General features: G+C 36.0%; 1 protein-coding gene across 1 annotated transcript in view; it reads left to right on the plus strand.

Moving 5' to 3' along the window:
- Window positions 1-20387, plus strand: part of LOC150105769 (cysteine-rich hydrophobic domain-containing protein 2) — a 128388-nt gene that overhangs the window by 81631 nt on the left and 26370 nt on the right. Inside the window, exon 4 of the mRNA XM_090393570.1 lies at window positions 5975-6031. Coding sequence (XP_090249696.1) covers window positions 5975-6031 — 57 coding nt within the window. The remainder of the gene's footprint in view (window positions 1-5974; window positions 6032-20387) is intronic.

Genomic DNA, 20387 nt, shown 5'->3' on the forward strand with positions numbered 1-20387 from the left:
TAACATTAAACACGCAATTGAGAACATTTGTGACTCATGGGAGCAAGTGTCTTCTAGTTGCATAAAAGCTGCCAGAATGGGCTAATGACTTAGGTTGTTTCAAAATCCTGTGAACAACGTGGTCAAAGAAATCGTGGCAATTGGTGAAGACCTAGATTTTGATGGTGTTGATGCAGAGGATGTTAAAGAATTATTGGATTCATATTCAAAAGATTTCAGTGACAACAATCTTCTTGAAATTGAACAATGCACATATGAAGACAACAAACAAATGGAATGTGAAGATGAGGTTCCAAAAGAAATAACAGGCAAAGAACTGGATGGAATATTTCACAGTTTAGAATCGCTTAAGCAGCAAGTAATGGATATGGATCCAGATGTTAATCAAAGAATGCTTGTTTGCCGAGGTCTGGAGAGTCATTTTGCTTGTTATCGTAGAATTTATGCCGATAAGATAAAAACTAAAACTGTTTAAATGACTCTTTATAACTTCTTTTGATTAAGAAAAATTGCAGTAACTAATGTAGGTACAAGTATTTATTAAACATTTACTTTGCATTCATTTTTTATCTTTCCTAAAAGAGTACCATATAAAACGAATTATTAGTACAGTAATCGATCAGTGATTATTAGATTTGATTAACGCGATTTTGATATACGCGGTAACATCGAAGGATTAATTAATTGCATTAATCGAGGGATATCTGTACTGGAAACACACATAGAACACTCAGCTCACTTTAAAACCAATATAGAAACCTCACTCTCCATCACACTGACATAATGGTTAGTTTTGATGTCTCCTCTTTATTCACTTATGTCCAACTCAAAGATACCTTAGATCTCATCCAAGCCATATTTCCTTCCGATTTCTCAGCGCTGTTTCAGTTCACCATGAATTCAGGCTATTTCATTTGGCAAGAAGAATTCTACAAACAGAGGGGACAGTCATAGGTTCTCTACTTTCTCCATCCCTTGGAGACCTTTGAAGAAAAAGCCTTAAACTTTCCTACACAAACCCACTATCTGGCTATGCTACATAGATTAAGTGTTCTCCATTTGGCCACTTGGCCTAGATATGTTCCACAATTTCTTAACATATCTAAACAATCAACACCCCAGGATCCAGTTTACCTTATAAAAGGAAAACAACAATCTTCCATTCCTAGACACTCTGATTACACATCAGCCTGATTGATCCCTGATATTCTCTGTTTACAGAAAACCTACACATACAAGTAGATACATTCACCAGTAGTCATCATTCCCCCCCCCCTCAACAATATGTGATTATAAAAACTTTCTTTTAATAACTGGGAAAAATTAATCCGTTCTGATAGCAGTGCCCTAATTACTGAATTTGACCATATTCTCAACACTTTCTTAGCCAGTGGCTGCAATTCCCAAAATATCCAAAAAATATTAAAACCATGTAACCGCAACCCTCTCCCCTACCCCTTCTGAGCAGAGATTACTCAAGATCTATCACCATTCCATATATCTGACCATATCACAATTCACCATATATCACCATTTCATATAATCCGAAAAATTGACAAAAATCCTAAGAAAATAGACCATATAGAAAATAGACATCCTTTATCCTCTCCACCAAAGACCAGCCACATTCCATAGACCCACCCGGTGTCTGCCAGGTCCCTTGCAGTTGCAAGCTGTCTTACTATGGCTAAACAGACAGGACAGCCAATATCAGAATTTCTGAACAGACACAAAGATTACATCCAGTTCCACCAATACAGGCATGCTTTGAACACCCACCACAGCATACTGGCCACTCTATTTAAATAGCAGCAAATACAAATATGAAAGACTGTTCCTTGAGTCTGCTTCAGCCCTAAAAAACTTTCCAAATCGCAACAAATTTGGGTGCATGAGAACTGCTCCAAATTTCATCATCATCATCATCATCATGAACCATGGGCTACTGTCTGACTATCTTCTTCCACCTTTCTTTGTTCAGTGCATAGTGTCGCAGTTTTTGTACACCTATTCCACACCAGTCTTTTATATCGTCTATCCATTCTCTGTATGGTCTACCTCTTCTGTTTAAACCATCCAAAATACCAAACATAAATGTTTTTATCTTCTGGTCCTCACTCATTCTACAGATGTGTCCAAATAATTGCAGCTTCTGTTTTATAATCTGCATTAGATTCTATTTTGGTTGTATCTTCTGATAGAGCTCTTCATTTGTGATTTTCTGTACCCATCCTATTCTTAGAATCTTCCTGTAACAAGTTCTTTCAAATTCCAAAATTCCTTTTCTTGATTCCTTATTTATTACCCACATTTCAGATCCGTACAGTACACCGCTGAAGATGCATGTTTCCATTACTCTTGGTTTTGTTTGCAGACTGATCACTTTACTTTTCCAGATGTTATCCATGGTCTTCAGATTTGTTCTTCCCTTTGCAATCCTGATTTTTATTTCTTTTTTACAGTCCAAGTCATATGTCAGTTTACTTCCCAAATATGTGAATTGTTCTACATTTTCTATATCAGTTCCATCCACTTGTATCTTTTGTTTCATGTTCTTCTCACCAAATACTATTGTCTTTGTTTTTTCCAAGTTCATAACAAGTCCAAATCTCTTCCCTTCCTCATTTAACAGTTTCAGTGTTTTTTTGTAGTTCTCTTTCATCTTCTTCAATAATAACAATGTCATCTGCAAATCTCAGATTGTTAATTCTCATTTCGTGTACATATATTCCTTTGGCATCTTCCTTCAATTTGTCCATTGCTCTTTCTAAATGTGCGATGGAAATGCTTGGTGATATTGGGTCTCCCTATCTAGTACCTCTGCTTGTTTTTAACTATTTCCCCAAATCATCACCTATTCTAACTGCTGCAACTGCATTCTGATAAACATCTTTTAATATAGCTATTAGTTTTTTATTAATTCCATAGGATTCCAGAACTGCTAATGTCACTTTCTAGTCAATACTGTCAAATGCTTTCTGAAAATTAAGCAATTTTCAGAAAGCTATTAACCTCATTGTCAAAATCTGTTGAATTGTAGTTCTATCCTTCCTAAATCCTGCTTGCTCGTCTGCAAGGTATGCTTCCAATTGTGTTCTCAATCTTTCTGTCAATATGATCATCATCACTTTATCAAGTTGACTTATCAAGGCAATTGTTCTATAATTTTTATATTCTAGCTTATTTCCTTTCTTTTATAATGTTACTAATATTGATTTCACCCACTCCTCTGGCATTTTCCCTTCTTTCCATACCATATTACATAGTTGGTGCATTTTTGTAACCATACTTTCACCAGCATATTTAATCATTTCTCCAGTAATGTTATCGTTACCAGGACTCTTGTTTTAGCCGTCCTATTGCTTTTTCTACCTTTCCTCTTAAAATGTCCACATCGTGCTCATTACCTGGCGGTGATATCTGTTTCAATTCTTCAGTCAGTTTCCCAACGCTATCTGAATCTAGCTTTTCTTCATATAACTCACCACAGTATCTTGTCTACCGCTGTACAATTTTTTTTTTTTATTCATCAATACTTTGCCTTTTTCATCTTTAATTGTGGTCTGTTTTGGTTGCCGCTTACTATTAACGGTTCTGATCATTTTGTATACCTCCCTTGTTTTATGCTCTCCATAGTACTGTTCTATATTGTTGCATTGGGCTTCTAACCATTTCATCTTATCCATTCTGATTTTCCTGATCATCCTGATCATCATGAATATCCATTATCCATGCTTTTTTCACCTCATTACACTTTCTTCTATATTGCTCTTCTATTTGTTCTGAAGTATCTCTTCTTATCTTCAACATTCTTTTCTCCTTTACTAACTTCAGTGTTTCTTGTGTAATCCATTTCTTCTTGATCTTCTCTTCTTCTGGTACTGTTTCTTCAACTGCATCTTCTATCGCCTTCATTACTCTTTTCACTCTTAAATTCGAGTTTTTTTTCTTTCTCCACACTTTTAGGTTTCTCTTCTAGCACTGTTCTGTACCTTCTTCCTATTTCTGCTTCACTTATTCATGCTGTATCTCTTCTATTCTGATGTTGGGGTTTATATTTCTTTTTTAATTTCAACTTGATGTTCGCAATCACTAAACTATGGTCCGAGTCTATATCTACTCCTTGAATAGTTCGATATTGCTGTACTGATGTTATCCATCTTCTTTTAATCATAATCATATCAATCATGTTTTTGGTTTTCCCATCATTTGATCACCATGTCCATTTTCTACACTCCTTTTGTTGGAATCTTGTGTTACAGATCATCATCTCGTGGTCCACAGCAAATTCTAACAATTTTTCACCTTGTTCATTTCTTTCTCCGAAACCATATTTTCCCGTGACTCTTTCCCAACCATCATTATCTATTCCAACTTTGGCATTCCAATCGCCTTCAATAATTAGCACATCTTGCTTTGGTATTGTTTCTATTGTATCTGTCAGATCTTTGTAGAATAAGTCAATATCCTCATCTGTGCTGTCAGATGTGGGTGCATATATCAGGACTATTGATATGTTGAATGGCTTTGCCTGAAATCTTGCTACTGTGATTCGTTCATTAACTGGTTTGTAGCCTAACAGTGCCTCTCGAGCTCTTTTGCTAAGAAGGAAGCCAACTCCTGCTTCGTGCATGGTGTCATGTCCTGACCATATTACTTCACATCCATTGATCTCTCCAGATGATGTCCATTTCATCTCTGCTAATCCTGGTATATCCCACCAATATCTCTTAATTCCTCACATAGTATTTCTAATTTTCCTGACATCCAGAGTGTCCGCACATTCCACGTTCCTACTGATAACAGTTCTGTTAGTTTCAGTTTCTGTTTCCTTTCGATATCCCACTTTTCGATCCAACCCCGATCGTTCGATTGGTATTGCAGGCCTTGTTTATCCGGGCAACGCCCGAGCCGGCATGTTGTAGCTGTTGATTGTATAGGCATCAGATAACAATTGTGTTTTTTCTTTACGGTCAGAGCATCGACACTCATCTGACTGACCCTCCTCCTTTATCCAGGCTTGGGACTGGCATGAGACCCCTAAGGATCTCGTGGTGGAGTTGCTCCAAATTTGGGAAGCATTAATTCTCAAGTCTTCAGCCCAATGGCCAAGACTACCTAATTTAGCCCACTAGGGGGTGCCATTTAGGACTCTAGGTCTGACTTTGCTGCCTTTCTTCAGCCTTATTTGTCCAGCGTGTCAGCTTGCACAAAAAGTTTTTGTGATCCATGATGATGGCAGTGTACCATAGTTGAAGCATGTGAAAGTATTAATTAAAATTTTTATAATTAATATTTTAGTGTACGTTGTTATTTCCTGAAAAATAATAGTTATTTAGTCTAAGGTTAGGTAATCCATTTCCTCTACTCTAGTGACTAGACGTTATACTTTATTTTCAAGCAACTTGGTCCTACACTGGATGTCACATTGTGTGTCACCTGAAGACATTCACAAACATTAATGCCTAGAATGGGATTTGAACCCAAAGCTTGTTGGTTGGATGTAGTACTATTCACTTGGCCAACCGAGACTGACATATGTTTACAGTATCTGACTTGGTATATTGCAGTAAGTAGCAACATGAAATGGAGTACTGCTATTGCAACCACTAGCACTTATTTAGCAGGTGGATACATGATGCCACTGATGCAATCGAATCAATAAATATCCTATTTGTAGTTGTTATTGTTACAATATACCTTTGTGCCAGGAACTAGGTTAATGAGATTATCATTCTTTGCAATTCATGAAGCTACTTCACAGCTTACTTGGTGAAGTATTAACAGTCCATGAGCTGATTTTCAAGGTAAGATAGGTTGCACAATGATTAAGATTATTATTTACAATCCTAAAACTGTTATAATATTGCTTGCAGTAGATTATGTGAACTGTTAACTTATCCTAAACTTTTGACAGGGATGCAATGAAAAAAAAAATGTTTATGTAGATAGTGTTTTCTCAATTTGTTTTCAGACAAGGCATTCTATAGAAAAAGTACTAGAGTGGGAAAATAATCATCTTTATCATAAGGTAGGATTTCTGGTTTTTATTATTTTTGTATAAATTCATTAAAAGATGTTTTGTTATTAGAAAAAATGACGTTTCATAAATATTTTGTAACTTGTCTGAATCATAGTTCTGATGTCCAAAACCCGAATTAATGGTGTTCTTAACGTGGTCTCTGTTATTTCAGCATAGTGAGAATAGCTAGAATTGAATTGACTATTACAAATTAATCACTGATAAGATAGTTCATAGATATATTTTATTGTGTGGGTATAATTGTAAGAGTTCTGCAAGCGTTACAGGATCTTTTTTTTACTGCCACTTATGGAGATTTACTCATTATCAAGGATTACTCTGCATTAAGTTTAACAGCAAAAATTGGTTTCAATTAATTTACGTTACACATTTAAGTTTCATGTCATAAGTTTTATTCCCTTTCCACATAAAGGGATATATATATATATATATATATATATATTATTGTTATTATTACAGAGCACCTACTCTACAACTCTGTCACCACTACTCACTCCACCAACTACAATGAACCACAACTACCATCATCATTTACGCTAATGCCATCTACCGTCCACCACCAGTATTTTCACAAACAAACACTCATGCCCATGGCAGGATTCGAACTTGCAGCCTTTTGGCTGGAGAGCAGATATGCTAACTCAGCCAACCAGGTCATTCCATGTAAATATATATTTATATGGAATATGTTTACAGATATATGAAGGCTCTTTCTTGTGCAAGCACACATAGTTGATTTGGATTTATGGCTGAAGCAACTCAAGTTATGTCTGTTAATTACTTGTGCTCTTCTGGCCAGTTTGCCTGTTTTGAAGGATGAAAATCTCTGCCACATCCATATGCACACATAGGTAAAGTTTAAATTATTTTGAAAGTTAGATATGTCAGGATGAAATTTGGCAATTTAAATGATTTTCTTTTAGTTAAGCCTTTTATAAAATAACACATTCATTTTTCTATAATAAACAACTGTCAGTCCAACTTTTCTTCAATAATAGACTTCAATTCCTAGAAGTAAGGACACATGTTGATTTTTAAAAACATGTTCTCTGTCAGCAAAGCTTTACAATGAATATTTTACTTTATTTATTTTTTTTTTAAGCATCTAGAATCACACACTTGATTATCACTATAGCAAACATTGTAAGAAATTACTGGAACATCCCAACCACATTCCCATAGGAACAGTAATATGCTAAAAGAAATTATTATGCAAAATTATCCATTAAAAATAGACTGTCCTGTGGTGTTCCCACAAGTGTTTTGACATGTTCAAGAATCTATTTAGTATATGTATACTCTATATGGGCAACATGTTCAAGAGTATTTTCTCCTACTGCATGTAACCTCCCACCAAAATTCCAGAAAAATTATTCAAACTCAAAATTCTCTCTCTCTCTCACACACACACACACACGCACACACACACACCTTTCACATTCACTCTTCCAACATTCATGGTATCATATAGTAACTTAAATGACATACATCATTGTTTTCAATCATCCAAACCTGAGGTTCTGTTTCTGACTGAACCTCAAATTTGTACTACATCAACCACAGCTCATCTTGTACAACTCCTTCTGCGATAAGGGAAGTATTTATGCTTTTGTGCATTCTGATATTCCTTGCCAAAGGATACCTAACCTAGAATATAACCATTTTGATTTCTTGTGGCTTAAAATTTCTTTACCAAATTTTGTTTGCCTCTACATATATTGCCTCTACCACTCTCCCAATTCTGAAAATCATTCTAACTTTTTTGACTTCCTGTCTTTCAAGCTCAATTTCATAAAGTTAAAATTTTCAAATGAAGTCATCCTTTTTTTGGTGATTTCAATGTCCACAATTCCAGTTGGCTCCCTTTAGTAGAGATTTTTGCTGTAAGCAATGACAAAAAACAGATAATTTCTCTCTCTATCTCTCTCTACCAGAATTCCTAACAATCCTCTTCAGTCATCCAATGCTCTAGATGTTTTCTCAACTAGTTATCCTTCCAAGGTGATTGCTCCTCTTGACAGTTCAGACCACAATCTCATTCTAGTTTCATCTCTGGAACATCCTTATCAGTTATTCACAACCTTGTGTGCTTAAGATAGTACTGCTGCTCCAAACATTTACTTACTCTGAATCCCAAATACAACCAACATTAGAATACCACTCTCATGTATAGGCTGGTGCATCTAAGACCTCCTAAAAAATTCTTGATGCTGTTCAAAAAAGGGCAGGCCAGTTGATAAATGACACTTCTCTTATGGACTCTCTTCAGCCACACTTGCATAGAAAGATCAGCATTGTGTTTCTTCTACAGATATTTCTGTGGCCATTGTTCAACAGAATTAATATCCATTGTGCCTCCCATTTCTACCAGATTTACAGGAACTTGTACTACAGCTGCTCAACATCTGTTTACAATCAAACTGTATACTCATTGAACCTGCCACTCCCCATCATCTTTCATTCCTTCCACCTCAATTCTGTGGAACAGCCTCCCATGAAGCATTTCCAAACGACTACAATCTCCAACAGTTCAAGAAGAATATCAGTAGATTACTCTATTTTAATAAAGTAATCTATTACAATTGATCCTGCTCACAGAAGAGCTTATAGCAAATCTGTGTTGTGTGTATGGAAGATATAAAAATAAAGTTTCCTATAGCGAAAGTTGACTGTATTGGGTTAACTGTTAGGCTTGGGCAACACTTGGTGAACCTTTACTTTTCTTCTCACATAAATGCTCTGGTTTGGTTATACAACAAAATCCAATCACATAGCTCTGTTATAAAGAAATCCAAATTTTTCTCCTAAAGAAGCATTGAGACATTTTTTTTTATTTACTTAGTAAAAGAACTTGATAAGGTTGGCTAATGTCAGAGAAATGAGAGTAGGTGTAAGAGAACAGCATCAGAGAGCAAGGGAGACACAGCAAAAGAGAAGAAATTGCAGAAAGATATGAGAGAGAGAGAGAGAGAGAGAGAGTGTGGAAGCAAGTAAGAGTCAGGAGTGTTAATGAGAGAAGGATGAATGAAGGAATCTATTCGGAGTGTCACGTATGGAGATTTGGAGTGTGCAGAGAAGAATACCAGAGTGCTTGCTTGGTGGAACGGCAGTGGAGAGGATGATGGTAATGGTTGGGGCGAATGACCTGGGAGGTGGCATGAATCGTGTAGCTGTGCTGCTCCTATAGAGTATCATATTCCTATCCACCCATTCCTGAATTTTACTTTCAACCAACTATTCCATTACTTGAGCCACCACTCCAGAGATACTAATTGGTCTGTAATTAGCTACTTCTGTCTTGGAACCACCTTTATGTAATTGAACTATCTTATCCTCTTTCCACTCTCTTGGAACCTTGCCAGAGCTGCAACTTAGATTAAGCAACTTCACTTCACTTGCACATTTTTGTAGCACACGAGCAGACATACCATCCAGGCCCACTGCTGTATTCATATTGATATTTTTCAATATACTAATTACCTCCAGTTCATCTATCTCACATCAGTCTCTGTTACCTCAGTAACTGCAAAGTCACCACCATCTGGATGATATACCCTTGCAAAGTGATCACTTAGTAACTGAACTATTTCTTCTGCTTCTGTCACTTTTCTACCATCAGCACTGAGTAAAGTTATCTTTCCATAATCATTCTTTCTCTTACTTGCTACATAGTGAAAAAAACTCTTTTGGATTTAATTTGGCCTACTTAGCTAATTTTCTCTTGAAATCTGATTTAGTCTTCCTAATTATCCTTTTTGCTGCTCATTGGCATATAGATCATCTTGTTGTTTATATATTCCTTCCACAAAGCTTTTTTTTGCAGCTTATGCTTTATATTTGCTAATCATCCACTTAATCCCTACTTGGTTTATCCTTCTGCCTGCTATGCACTCTGATAATGTCTCGCTCAAACAGTCCTTAACCACTTCCCATGCACTAATGACATTGATTCTGTGTGGTTTCTTATGCCATGACATTGCTCCAAGTTGCTTGTGAAGTTTATCATAATTGTCAGCTTTGTAGTTCTGCATAAACCCTTTCTTGACTGAAATTTCCACATATTGAGTAACCTCCCAGAACAAGACTGCATGGTGACTTTACTCGATCGGAGGTACAGTTGCTACTGCAGTTATAGATAGATCCTCTGATGCTGTTACCAGATTCAGCACTCTCAAACCCATGGTCCTTTCCATCATGTGCTGTTTCAGGTAATTATCCCTTAGTAACCGTATAAATTCCATTTCCATTTTGCCACATGCCTTTTTCCTCCTTCCAGTCTATATCACCATAGTAGAAGTCTCCTATGATAATTGCTCTTTCTGCACTTATTCTGCTAATCTGCTGATGCATGCTGTTCACATTTCTTCTGGACCCCCCAGGTCTATAGCAGCAATCAACAATATATTTCGTCCTACCAGCCTCTATCTCACACCAGACAGCCTCAAATGAACCATTTCCATCAGATCTACAATCTTCCTTAACCTCTATTTTTGTTGGTTTAAGTTCCTCAGTTATGATTAATAATATCTCTCCTCCTGCCCTATTACTTTTATAGTCTCTGAAAATACAATATCCATTACATTCTCTAACAAGCAGGTCTTGTTGATGCCAATAATTTTAGGTCAAGGTGAGCTGACAAATGCTAACACTCCTCTCCTTCATTTCTGATATTTCAGGCATTCCTGTACATGTGTTTAAACATCCCTTGGGCCCATAGTTACCCTTACATAATGTCATTGCCTTCTCTTTCAGATTCAAACTTGGGAAACTGCATCCCACTCTTCACAATCATTCGTGCACTCATACTTATCTATCCCAGGAGTGGCTAGACATATGCTTGATTGTTTCTCCCCTAATATCTCTGGTTTCCTTGGTTTTGCACTTCCAACCTCTCACTGAACAATACTTTCTCCAAGTTCCTAACTCCAAAACCATTTAAGTGCAGTCCATATACAGGTCCGTACATCCATCAAATTCACTTCACACATGTATAAATTGCACACCATTCCTTCTGCACAGTCTTCTCATTGACAACCAGGGCCCTTCTTCTCAATTCTGCTATCATACCAAGGCAGCAGACTCACAAGCTTTACTTTCTTGCTCTTCATTTTTTGCTTCTATCATTAGAAGAAGCAAACAATTAACTTGTTCACGTCTTTCTTCTGCAAACTTAAAGCTTCACTAACATCCTTAATCTTTGTACCTGGAAAACTTTTGTCACTTTCTCAGTAAGTATACCTTTTATCATCGAATCCCCATGCAATACTATCTATTTTCTCCTAGTTTCTCATACTTTCATGCTTTTCCCATTCACTCTTTCTTTCATTCTTTATCCTTCTATATCACACGCCAATCGTTTCTCCAGTTGCTTAAGCATGCAATTTCTTTCCGTGCCTAGCATCTCATCATTGACGTTATTGCTTTCAACTATTGCTTCAAACTCTTTCATATTTCATGCATTATCATTCACTGCTTCTGTTACATTCTCCACAACACTTTGACAATCCTGTCTTATATCCATAATATTGGTCACTTCATTTTTTAACTCCCAACATAACTCGCATTTCTTATACTCACAAAATATTTTAGACAAATATTTTCTCCATTCTTGATCTCATAACCATTCACCACAGATACCACAAACCATTCACTTCCTGCAATGAATGCATTAAACTTGCTACCTCACACTAAATCCCACATGATAATGTCAGTCAACATCGATGTCTTGTTGCCATTTTTTTATATGCATTGGTGCCATAACAAACAACGTTTTTGAAAGTATAGTGTGGAATAATAGTTGACTAAACAATACCACTTAACAACACAGTCAAAAATAAACAAAATACCTCCAATTATATGTAACAATGGTGTTAATATCTATTAAAAAATAATGACTTATTTGTGCAACACGTGTACGGCAGCCACTAAGGATGATGCTATCACCCTCCTATTCGCTCCAACTTATGTAATAATTTTCCCATTAAAAAAATGCTTCAAAAGGAATATAAGAGTAAAATAAACAAGATGCTTGCTTATTCATAGTTTCAAATGGATTTGACTCCACAAAGTGAATAGTGTTTCTAGCCTGCAGGCTGCAGATTTCATTGTTTGTAAAATTCTTCTAGTGTGGATGATTCTCATCACTGAATATTCTTGAGGCTGTTTTCTGGTTCGTTGGATACCCAAATGCACAGTTCCTAGATTTCTTAGGTGTAGAGTCTTTTGCTAGTGATGGATACAGTCATAACAGCAAACTTTTGGTATCCATTCATAGGTTGATGACAAAGTATTAAAGAATCTCTAAATTGGTAGTAAAATTTCTCAAGAAATATAATTTTATTGAATTTCATATCACTTTCAAACTTATTTATTTATTTATTTAAAAAGCATCCTTTTTACATACACTCCACCAAACATAGATTTTATGTCATTGTCATCCAAGTGTTTACAAAGTGCTTTGTCCTTGTATCATTTCTTAATGTTCTTTGATATGAATTTTTGCTAATATAGATCACAGAACTTATGATATCCATTTCCTCAGAATTGCTAAGTCTTGTCTAACATATTGTGTTATCTATGCAAGACTATAAAATCTCGCATGATAAATAATTTATCATGTTCGTTTTTACAAGTTTTTTTCTTTAGGAACTTACATGTCAGGAAATGTCATTTTTTTTTTTTTTTTGCATTATTACTATAAATCCTTTTGTATGTAATAACTTATATTAAACTAATGTGACACATGAAATATGACATCACTATGTAACTGAAATGCATGTCCATATATGAAAATTTCGCAAGATGCGTGAAGTGTGACATCTTCATGTCTAGATGTTGATCTATGACCATATATGGAAGTTTCGTAATACATACAACATGAAATCTGGACCTTTATAAGCTCTAGCATCAAGAGGGACTTCGTCTTAGGGTTTTCACCTTCTCTTACCTGGGTCTGCTGCCATATGAGATCCACTGTTGGTCATCAAAAGAGAAGTGTCTTACGTCCTGAGGTTCTTTGAGTCCAGATCATTCTCTAAGTCCACTGCTATGAGATGTTTGCTATCTATTGTTAGAATGCCTTGTTAGAAGAGAACTGCCTGTTGCTGCTACAGAAAAGGAATCTTGGTTGGTATAGGAATCACTTGTTGTATGGCTATTGCTGCCATTTTGGCGAATTAAGGGTTCAAGAGGTACAGAATTATTGACAACAAACAAAGAAGTTTGGTGGGAGATCAAGAGCGAGACAGCAGAAAGGAAAAAAGAAGGGAGCACTTTAATGTTGACTAAAGATTCGTGTAACGGTCAGTGCTGAATGAGAATATTGTAAGGATTGCAAGTCATCGTAAGTACTTAATGTGTATTACTTCCGAACAGTTCACCTCAAGTGCGTCTCTGTTCGTAGTATTGTGATGACATAAATAATTATAAGATTGTGTAAGTTGATATTATAAGTACTGCATGAAATAGCATGAGTTAATATTGAGTTAAGTGCACTCAAGGTGTGCTTTATATTCATATTGTATAAGTTTGATCAGTCTGATGTACTAAACTGTATTTAGGCTTTAAGAGTAGAAGTGTAGGAGAACTAAAACTAGCTTAGAGACATTTGTAACTATGAAATGTGATTGAGTTATATAAATATGCTAATATGGATCAAACTATGTTTTAAGAATTCTTGTTTCAATTAAGTGGTTTGTGAACAACACATTGGACTGATTTTGTTAATGCACTAGCCTTAAAATATTTAAACCTGCATAAGATAAAGTAACGAAAAGTTGAGTATCAATCTTAGATTAAGTTATTAAGATCAAGCCACAACTGAATTAAAATAAATATTAACTTTAACACGTAATAACAATACATAGTCTAACTGGTGCAGTCAAAAAACTAAGTTGTTAGACTATAGCAGGGATGACCACAACATGGCTTGTGAGTCACGTGTGGCTTTTCATGATTTACCAGGAAAAAATAAACAAAAAGAAGAGACAACAAAAAAGAGGAATAAAATTAAAAAGAGAGAGAGAAAACAGGGTTAATAAAAAATTACTGCAATAAAAAAGTTTAATTCGAAACACATTAAATGAAGTTTACTTTGAACAATTAGAATAATTTTAAAGTTGAAACACAATAATTTTAGTCACTTATTTATTAGTAGGCCAGCAAAGGTTGGTCGATTGGTAGAGTCTCCGCTATTAATGGCGCACGCAAAAAAGTTAAGCAAGTCTGAGTGCAGTTAGTAGTTGGAAGGGTCCAATCATTTGATGCTGTTGGCACTCTGCTGAGGACTGGCCATTCTCACAAGGTTAACTCCGGCCTGTAAATGACATGTCAGACCTCTGTACCCTCGAGGGCATGTTGGGATATGACATGACATGACATTTATTAGTAGAGGCCTTCCATGTATCCATTTTCTTAGTAAGCTCCTTAAAATTAGGCATGTAATTAGTCAAAGCAGTTCTTACAAGCTCATTACAACCTTGCATTTGCACTCACTTTCTCCCATATCATCGCATCAGTCAAAGGTTGCGGCTCTTCTAAGTCTTACCGGAATTATTTTGGCTCCAAAAGGACTGTAGTTGGCAACCCCTGGACTATAGAGTGTGAGCAAAAATAAGATATAGTAGAATATAGCAAAATGGCAGCAGTCAACATTTTACAACACTTAAAGAAATAATCAAAGAAGAAGTAAGATTATTACAAGACAATGAAACAGCCAGAGAAACACAAGAATTTTTCAAGAAATCAAGTTCCGTTTTGAAAAATTGGAAGAATCTCATTAAGTGAGATGTTTGGTTAATAGACCTAAGTTAAGAAGAAGAAGACTGCCCTGTCTTTAAGCTTTGGAAGACTACTCTTTAATTATTATTATTATTATTATTATTACTTGACACCTCCAGGGAGTCTGAGAATCATCGATGGGAGGGCACTTGCTCTACAATTCCCCATCTCCACCACACAATCCTCTAACTACAGCGAACCGCATCATCTACACTAAAGCCATCTACTGTCCATCACAACCACTAGTATTTTCATAGACAATCACAAACATCCATTCCCACGGCAGGATTTGAACCCACAGCCTTTTGGCTGGAGAGCGGATACGCTAACCACTCAGCCAACCAGGCCAGCAATTATAAATAACTTTTTCTTTGATATTAGATCCTTGATCTTGATGTCATTTAGGCATCACATATTAAGGTTCGAATGCAGTGACAACAAGCAGTTATTTAGGTCATTAAAGAGTTACTACTCAGGTTTAGCCTGCATGTTGCATTTAATTCGTCTGCCAAGATAAAAGGATATTGCATCATTTTCTATTTGGTTAAAAGATTTAGATTCCAATCTTATCTAGATGGCAAGAAACCTATATAATTTCATTTCGGCTGAAGGGAAACACTAATTTTATAAAGGTAGCAGCATTTTTCTTCTCAGAAACTAGTTTCTTTATCTTAGAAAACAAACACACAGGTCTTACAGTGTAATGTTGCTTTAGCTGTAATTCTTATTTCCAATATAGAGGTGTACATTTAACTATGTCAGAGCTGTTGATCTCAGAGAAAAATTAATATGACTCTTGATTCTGTAAATACAGTAATTGCTCAATTACTGTATTTACAGAATTGCACCCTTCAAATTTACAGAATTGCATCCTTCAAATAACTGAACCTTCAGTTAACAAGCATTGTGGACATGAATACAAATGATAGTTCCTAACTTATCTGCATTAAGAAGAGCATAAAACCATAAGTATTAACAGTATTAAAATTATTAACTCTTTAATATGTATATAAATGTTCATGAAAAGTTTTTTGAGCTATGTACCAATGATCTGGGTTTAAATATATGCTATAATGTTTGTTTTCTTTTCTTTTTGTTTTTAATGTCTTTCATATAGTCTCTCTGAAGATTACTATTACAGTGAATAATATTAGCTCAGATAACTAATAAAGAGTAGTTATCTTTTTATATATATATATATATATACAGGGTGTTCGGGATAAATTTGACAGTTTCGTAAGGAAAAAGAAAATCTTCTTTGTATCTATTAAATTTAATGAATTGACAAAAAAACATTACAGGCAGAGTTAATTACAATACTATCAACAAGATTTACTCAAAATAACCACCATTAGCATCGATCACAGCTTCAATTCTGCTTCGGAACGTCGAACAAGCTGATGCTACAAACTCCCTGGGAAGGGCCGCAAAAACTGTTTTAATTTTATCCATTAACTGGGCTTTTGTATTACTGGAAGTGCGATTGGTGTCTTTTTCAACTGCGCCCCATACAAAATAATCCATGGGGTTAAGGTCTGGGGAGTTTGGAGGCCAAACATTTGGACTGGTGAAGTCGTAGAAATTTTCAGACAACCATTTTTTACTTTTCCCAGAGGTGTGGCAAGGGGCCGAATCCTGCTGCCATACATACGGCCTACCATTGGCTACCCTTGTTATCCAGGGCTTGACTACAGTTAGCAACTCCACGAACAAAGCCCGAATTCCAATGCCAGGGTTCTTCAACACCTGTTCCTGCAGATTTGCGAGGAATTCTGCTGTACGAACGCAATCAGATCGTCTGCTAGGGATCTTTCTTCTTGCTACATCCTCGTAGTCACCATTGCAAGTCTCTAGTTCATGCCTGATTGTTTTTACTGTATTCAGGGAGCATTGGGCAGCAGTCGTAATATCCTTATTTTGATGGCGGGCACGAATCATCATGATACAAGTTATTCTCTTCCATGATTCAGGTGGGTTCCAGCTATCCATCCTTTCTGACATCTTGTATATGAATGAAGAAGGGTCCAAACTTTTAAATGAAGAGAAGTGTGTGTTAATACATGTAACTTACGGAAAAATATAATTAATTATAAATATGTCAAATTTATCCCGAACACCCTGTATATATAAAACCTACTCTTCAACTTCTCTTCTTTATTCAGTAATCAGATTACTAATAAATATAATGAATATAACAAATTTGTGTATGTTGCTTTTATTGAATGTAACAAGCATTTGATTTAATTAATTGTACTTGATAGGAAATTATACTCTTGTTTAATCTTTTACCCAACTGTAAGAAACAACTTTTGCATGTGAAGTAGTTTCACGGCTAGGCTATTTGTATATAGAGGCTGTTGATTGTAGTATTCCATAATGCAAAACACACTTCCTTTCAGATATGTATATTGTTCATTATTGCAAGGGTGATTACCCAGACTGGTTTCAATCTTTATTGAGGTGCTGTTACAGTGTAAGGGTAGTGTTATAGTACCTTCAAAAATTTTGAGTGACCTTAAGATCACTTTAATCTCACTGGGTAGTGTTCTTCTTATTCTCTTCTTCTTCAACCTTCTGGTTCTGTCCACTGCTGGACAAAGGTCTCCCCCCATGATTTTCCAGATCACTCGACTTTCTGCTCCTCCCATCCATCTCACTCCTGCAATTTGTTCCAGTTCATCTCTCCACCTTCTTCTCGTTCTTCCTCTTTGTCTTGCTCCATCCATTGGTCATTCATATCTCCCCATGAATGAACATCTTCCCACTGGGTAGTACCAGAAAAGATCTCTAAACTTATCACTTCTAACCTGACTCACTCCAGAACAGGACACTTAGCAGTGGTTCCACTTAGTGACAGGCCAAAACCTACTATTAAGCAGAACTGCTCTGTTCCCAGGAAGCAAGCCCAAAAACAAATATCAAAAATGTCACCATTGGGAGCCCAGCCAAGGAATCTAACAAATTTGGTGTAATGCAAAATTCATATATTTAACATAAAGTAGTGAAAAGGTGTATCATCTTATTTATTAAATCGTTCCAGGTCAGAGATAGTTCGTAGGTTTTTTCATTTGGTTAGAAATAAAATTATACTTGATAAATTATATTCTTATTTAATCCTTTACCCAAGCATAAGCAAATAAAGTTTGTGCACGAAGTATCTTCATGTCTAGGCTACCTGTTTATAGAGGCTGTTGGCTTCACATCACTTGCCTTAGTATCCAATAATGCAAAGCTGATTAGCTCAGACTTTAAGAAGACTTCAACTGTGGCAACATGGATTAAAAGGAAATGGCTGGAAGGAAATGAAAACCGTCTAAGAGATGATTACTTGAAACAGCTTGGGATTGAGGGTACTCATGATTTTGAGAGTGCTGGATCTGGTTATAGGATAAGATCTGTCCACAACCAAGATATTCACATTGCTTCTGGTTGGGTATAGTGATCGATGTGGTCTTGACCAGCAAGGTTTGCCTGATGTACAATTTTTAGTTTAGAAGAGAAGGAGATATGTGGAATTACAGGATAGGTGATTACGGCAAGCTTAAAAGATAGCTAGCTTGAAGACGTACTGTGGCTTAAGACTCTTCAAGGGAAGAATGTCAGCAATGCTTGGGAAATGGAGTTGTCTGATAAAAGTCATATCAGACTATATATATATCCAGGGTCTGCAGGGTTAATTAGGTAGTAGAAGTTAGATGGATGAGTAGTATTGTTAAAAGTTACAAAAAGAAAAAAAGCGTTATGGAGCTCACAAGAGATGTGGTCTTGACCAGCAAGGTTTGCCTGATGTACAATTTTTAGTTTAGAAGAGAAAGAGATATGTGGAATTACAGGATAGGTGATTACGGCAAGCTTAAAAGATAGCTAGCTTGAAGAAGTACTGTGGCTTAAGACTCTTCAAGGGAAGAATGTCAGCAATGCTTGGGAAATGGAGTTGTCTGATAAAAGTCATATCAGACTATATATATATCCAGGGTCTGCAGGGTTAATTAGGTAGTAGAAGTTAGATGGATGAGTAGTATTGTTAAAAGTTACAAAAAGAAAAAAAGCGTTATGGAGCTCACAAGTCCTACAAAGATCAGGAAAGAAAGATGACCAGTCATTAGGAAGGCAAAATCAGATTGACAGACTTGTTAAGAAGGCTAAAAAAAAAAAATCCTAGAGTTTTTGTGTTACATGGCAAATAAGAGGAAGAATGACTTTAGAAGGATAACTTGAACAAGTGCTGGAGGCTGTGAGGTGACAGAAGCAGACAAAATAGTTAAGTTACTGAGTGACCACTTTGTAAGGGTATATAATCCAAGTGAGGTTACTGCTGTGACATATTCAGCAGGAACAGATGTGAGAATAGAGGTTGTCTAATTTGAATTACTTAGGATACTGCAGAATCAATGCAAATAGAGCCATGGGATTAGGTGAAATATCAGCTCATATATGATGAGAATGGAATTCTCATCATATATGAGCTGATATTTCTCAAAGTCAAAGGAATTGGCATTATCTTTGACTGGGTTTAACTTAAGTCTCAGCTCTGAGAAAGTCCCAGGCAGTGGAAGGAGGACAAAATACTTCCTTGCATGAAAGATTATAGACCAATCAGGATCTCCTGAGTGGCAATAAAGGTATTAGAATAATTGGTTAATGATAAAATTCTGAATTAGGTGGATAAGATGAGGGACAGCATAGCTTTGTGAAGGCATCATTCACGCTTTAGTAATGTACTAACCTCTTATAACAGAGTGACAGTGAAGTTAGATAAATGAAATAACCACACAGTGATCCTGCTGGATTTTGCTAAGGTGTTTAATTGTTTAATTTGTACATCAATGATACAGGAAATTATTTGAAGGGAAATATTCAGTTTGCTGATGATGCAAAGTTAAGACAGTGTAGAGAGCTTGAAGGATGATTTAAATAGGATGACAGTGTAAGCAGAAGACAGTGGATGGCAGTGTGGAAAAGTGTAAATTTATGCACTTTGGGATGAAAACAATACAAGCTTTGAACCACATTGATGAAACTGTACTCTGGATAGGGAGTTGAAGTTCAGTGGGCATATTGCTAAGTTATCATTTCTCTGTATAAGGCCTTGATATTGCTACATTTGGATTACTGTGCTCTCGTCACCTGGATTTCTTAGGATTCAGAAGTGGTGGTGGTGGTGAAGATCCAGAGGCAAATGTCGTGAGTGGTCTGTAGAATGCTCCAATGATGACAGTTTGGGGGCTTATGGGTGCAAATTGATAGGTGGAAAAGTAGGAATATGATAGAAATATTTAGGTTACTGAAAGAGTTTTATAGGATTGATGAAGAGGAAATATTTCAGCACTTAAGGGGACAGAACAAGGGTGATTGAGTAAGACTTATTTAGGGTGTAAGGAGTAGATTTTTTTTGATTAAAGAGTGGTGAATGAGTTTCTCCTGGGATGAGTCTTCAGACTCCATGGAGGATCCATGCAATAAATCACATTTAAAGATTTTAGGAACTTTTTAGTCTTCATCCTTTAGTCCTTTTCTGACATTAAAATAAATACATTCTAAGAGTATGGATGTAGTTATGAAGCCA

This window comes from Typopeltis vanoorti, chromosome 6, assembly GCF_054136105.1.
Source record: "Typopeltis vanoorti isolate ZY-2024b chromosome 6, IOZ_Tvanoo_1.0, whole genome shotgun sequence".
Lineage (NCBI taxonomy): Eukaryota > Metazoa > Arthropoda > Arachnida > Uropygi > Thelyphonidae > Typopeltis > Typopeltis vanoorti.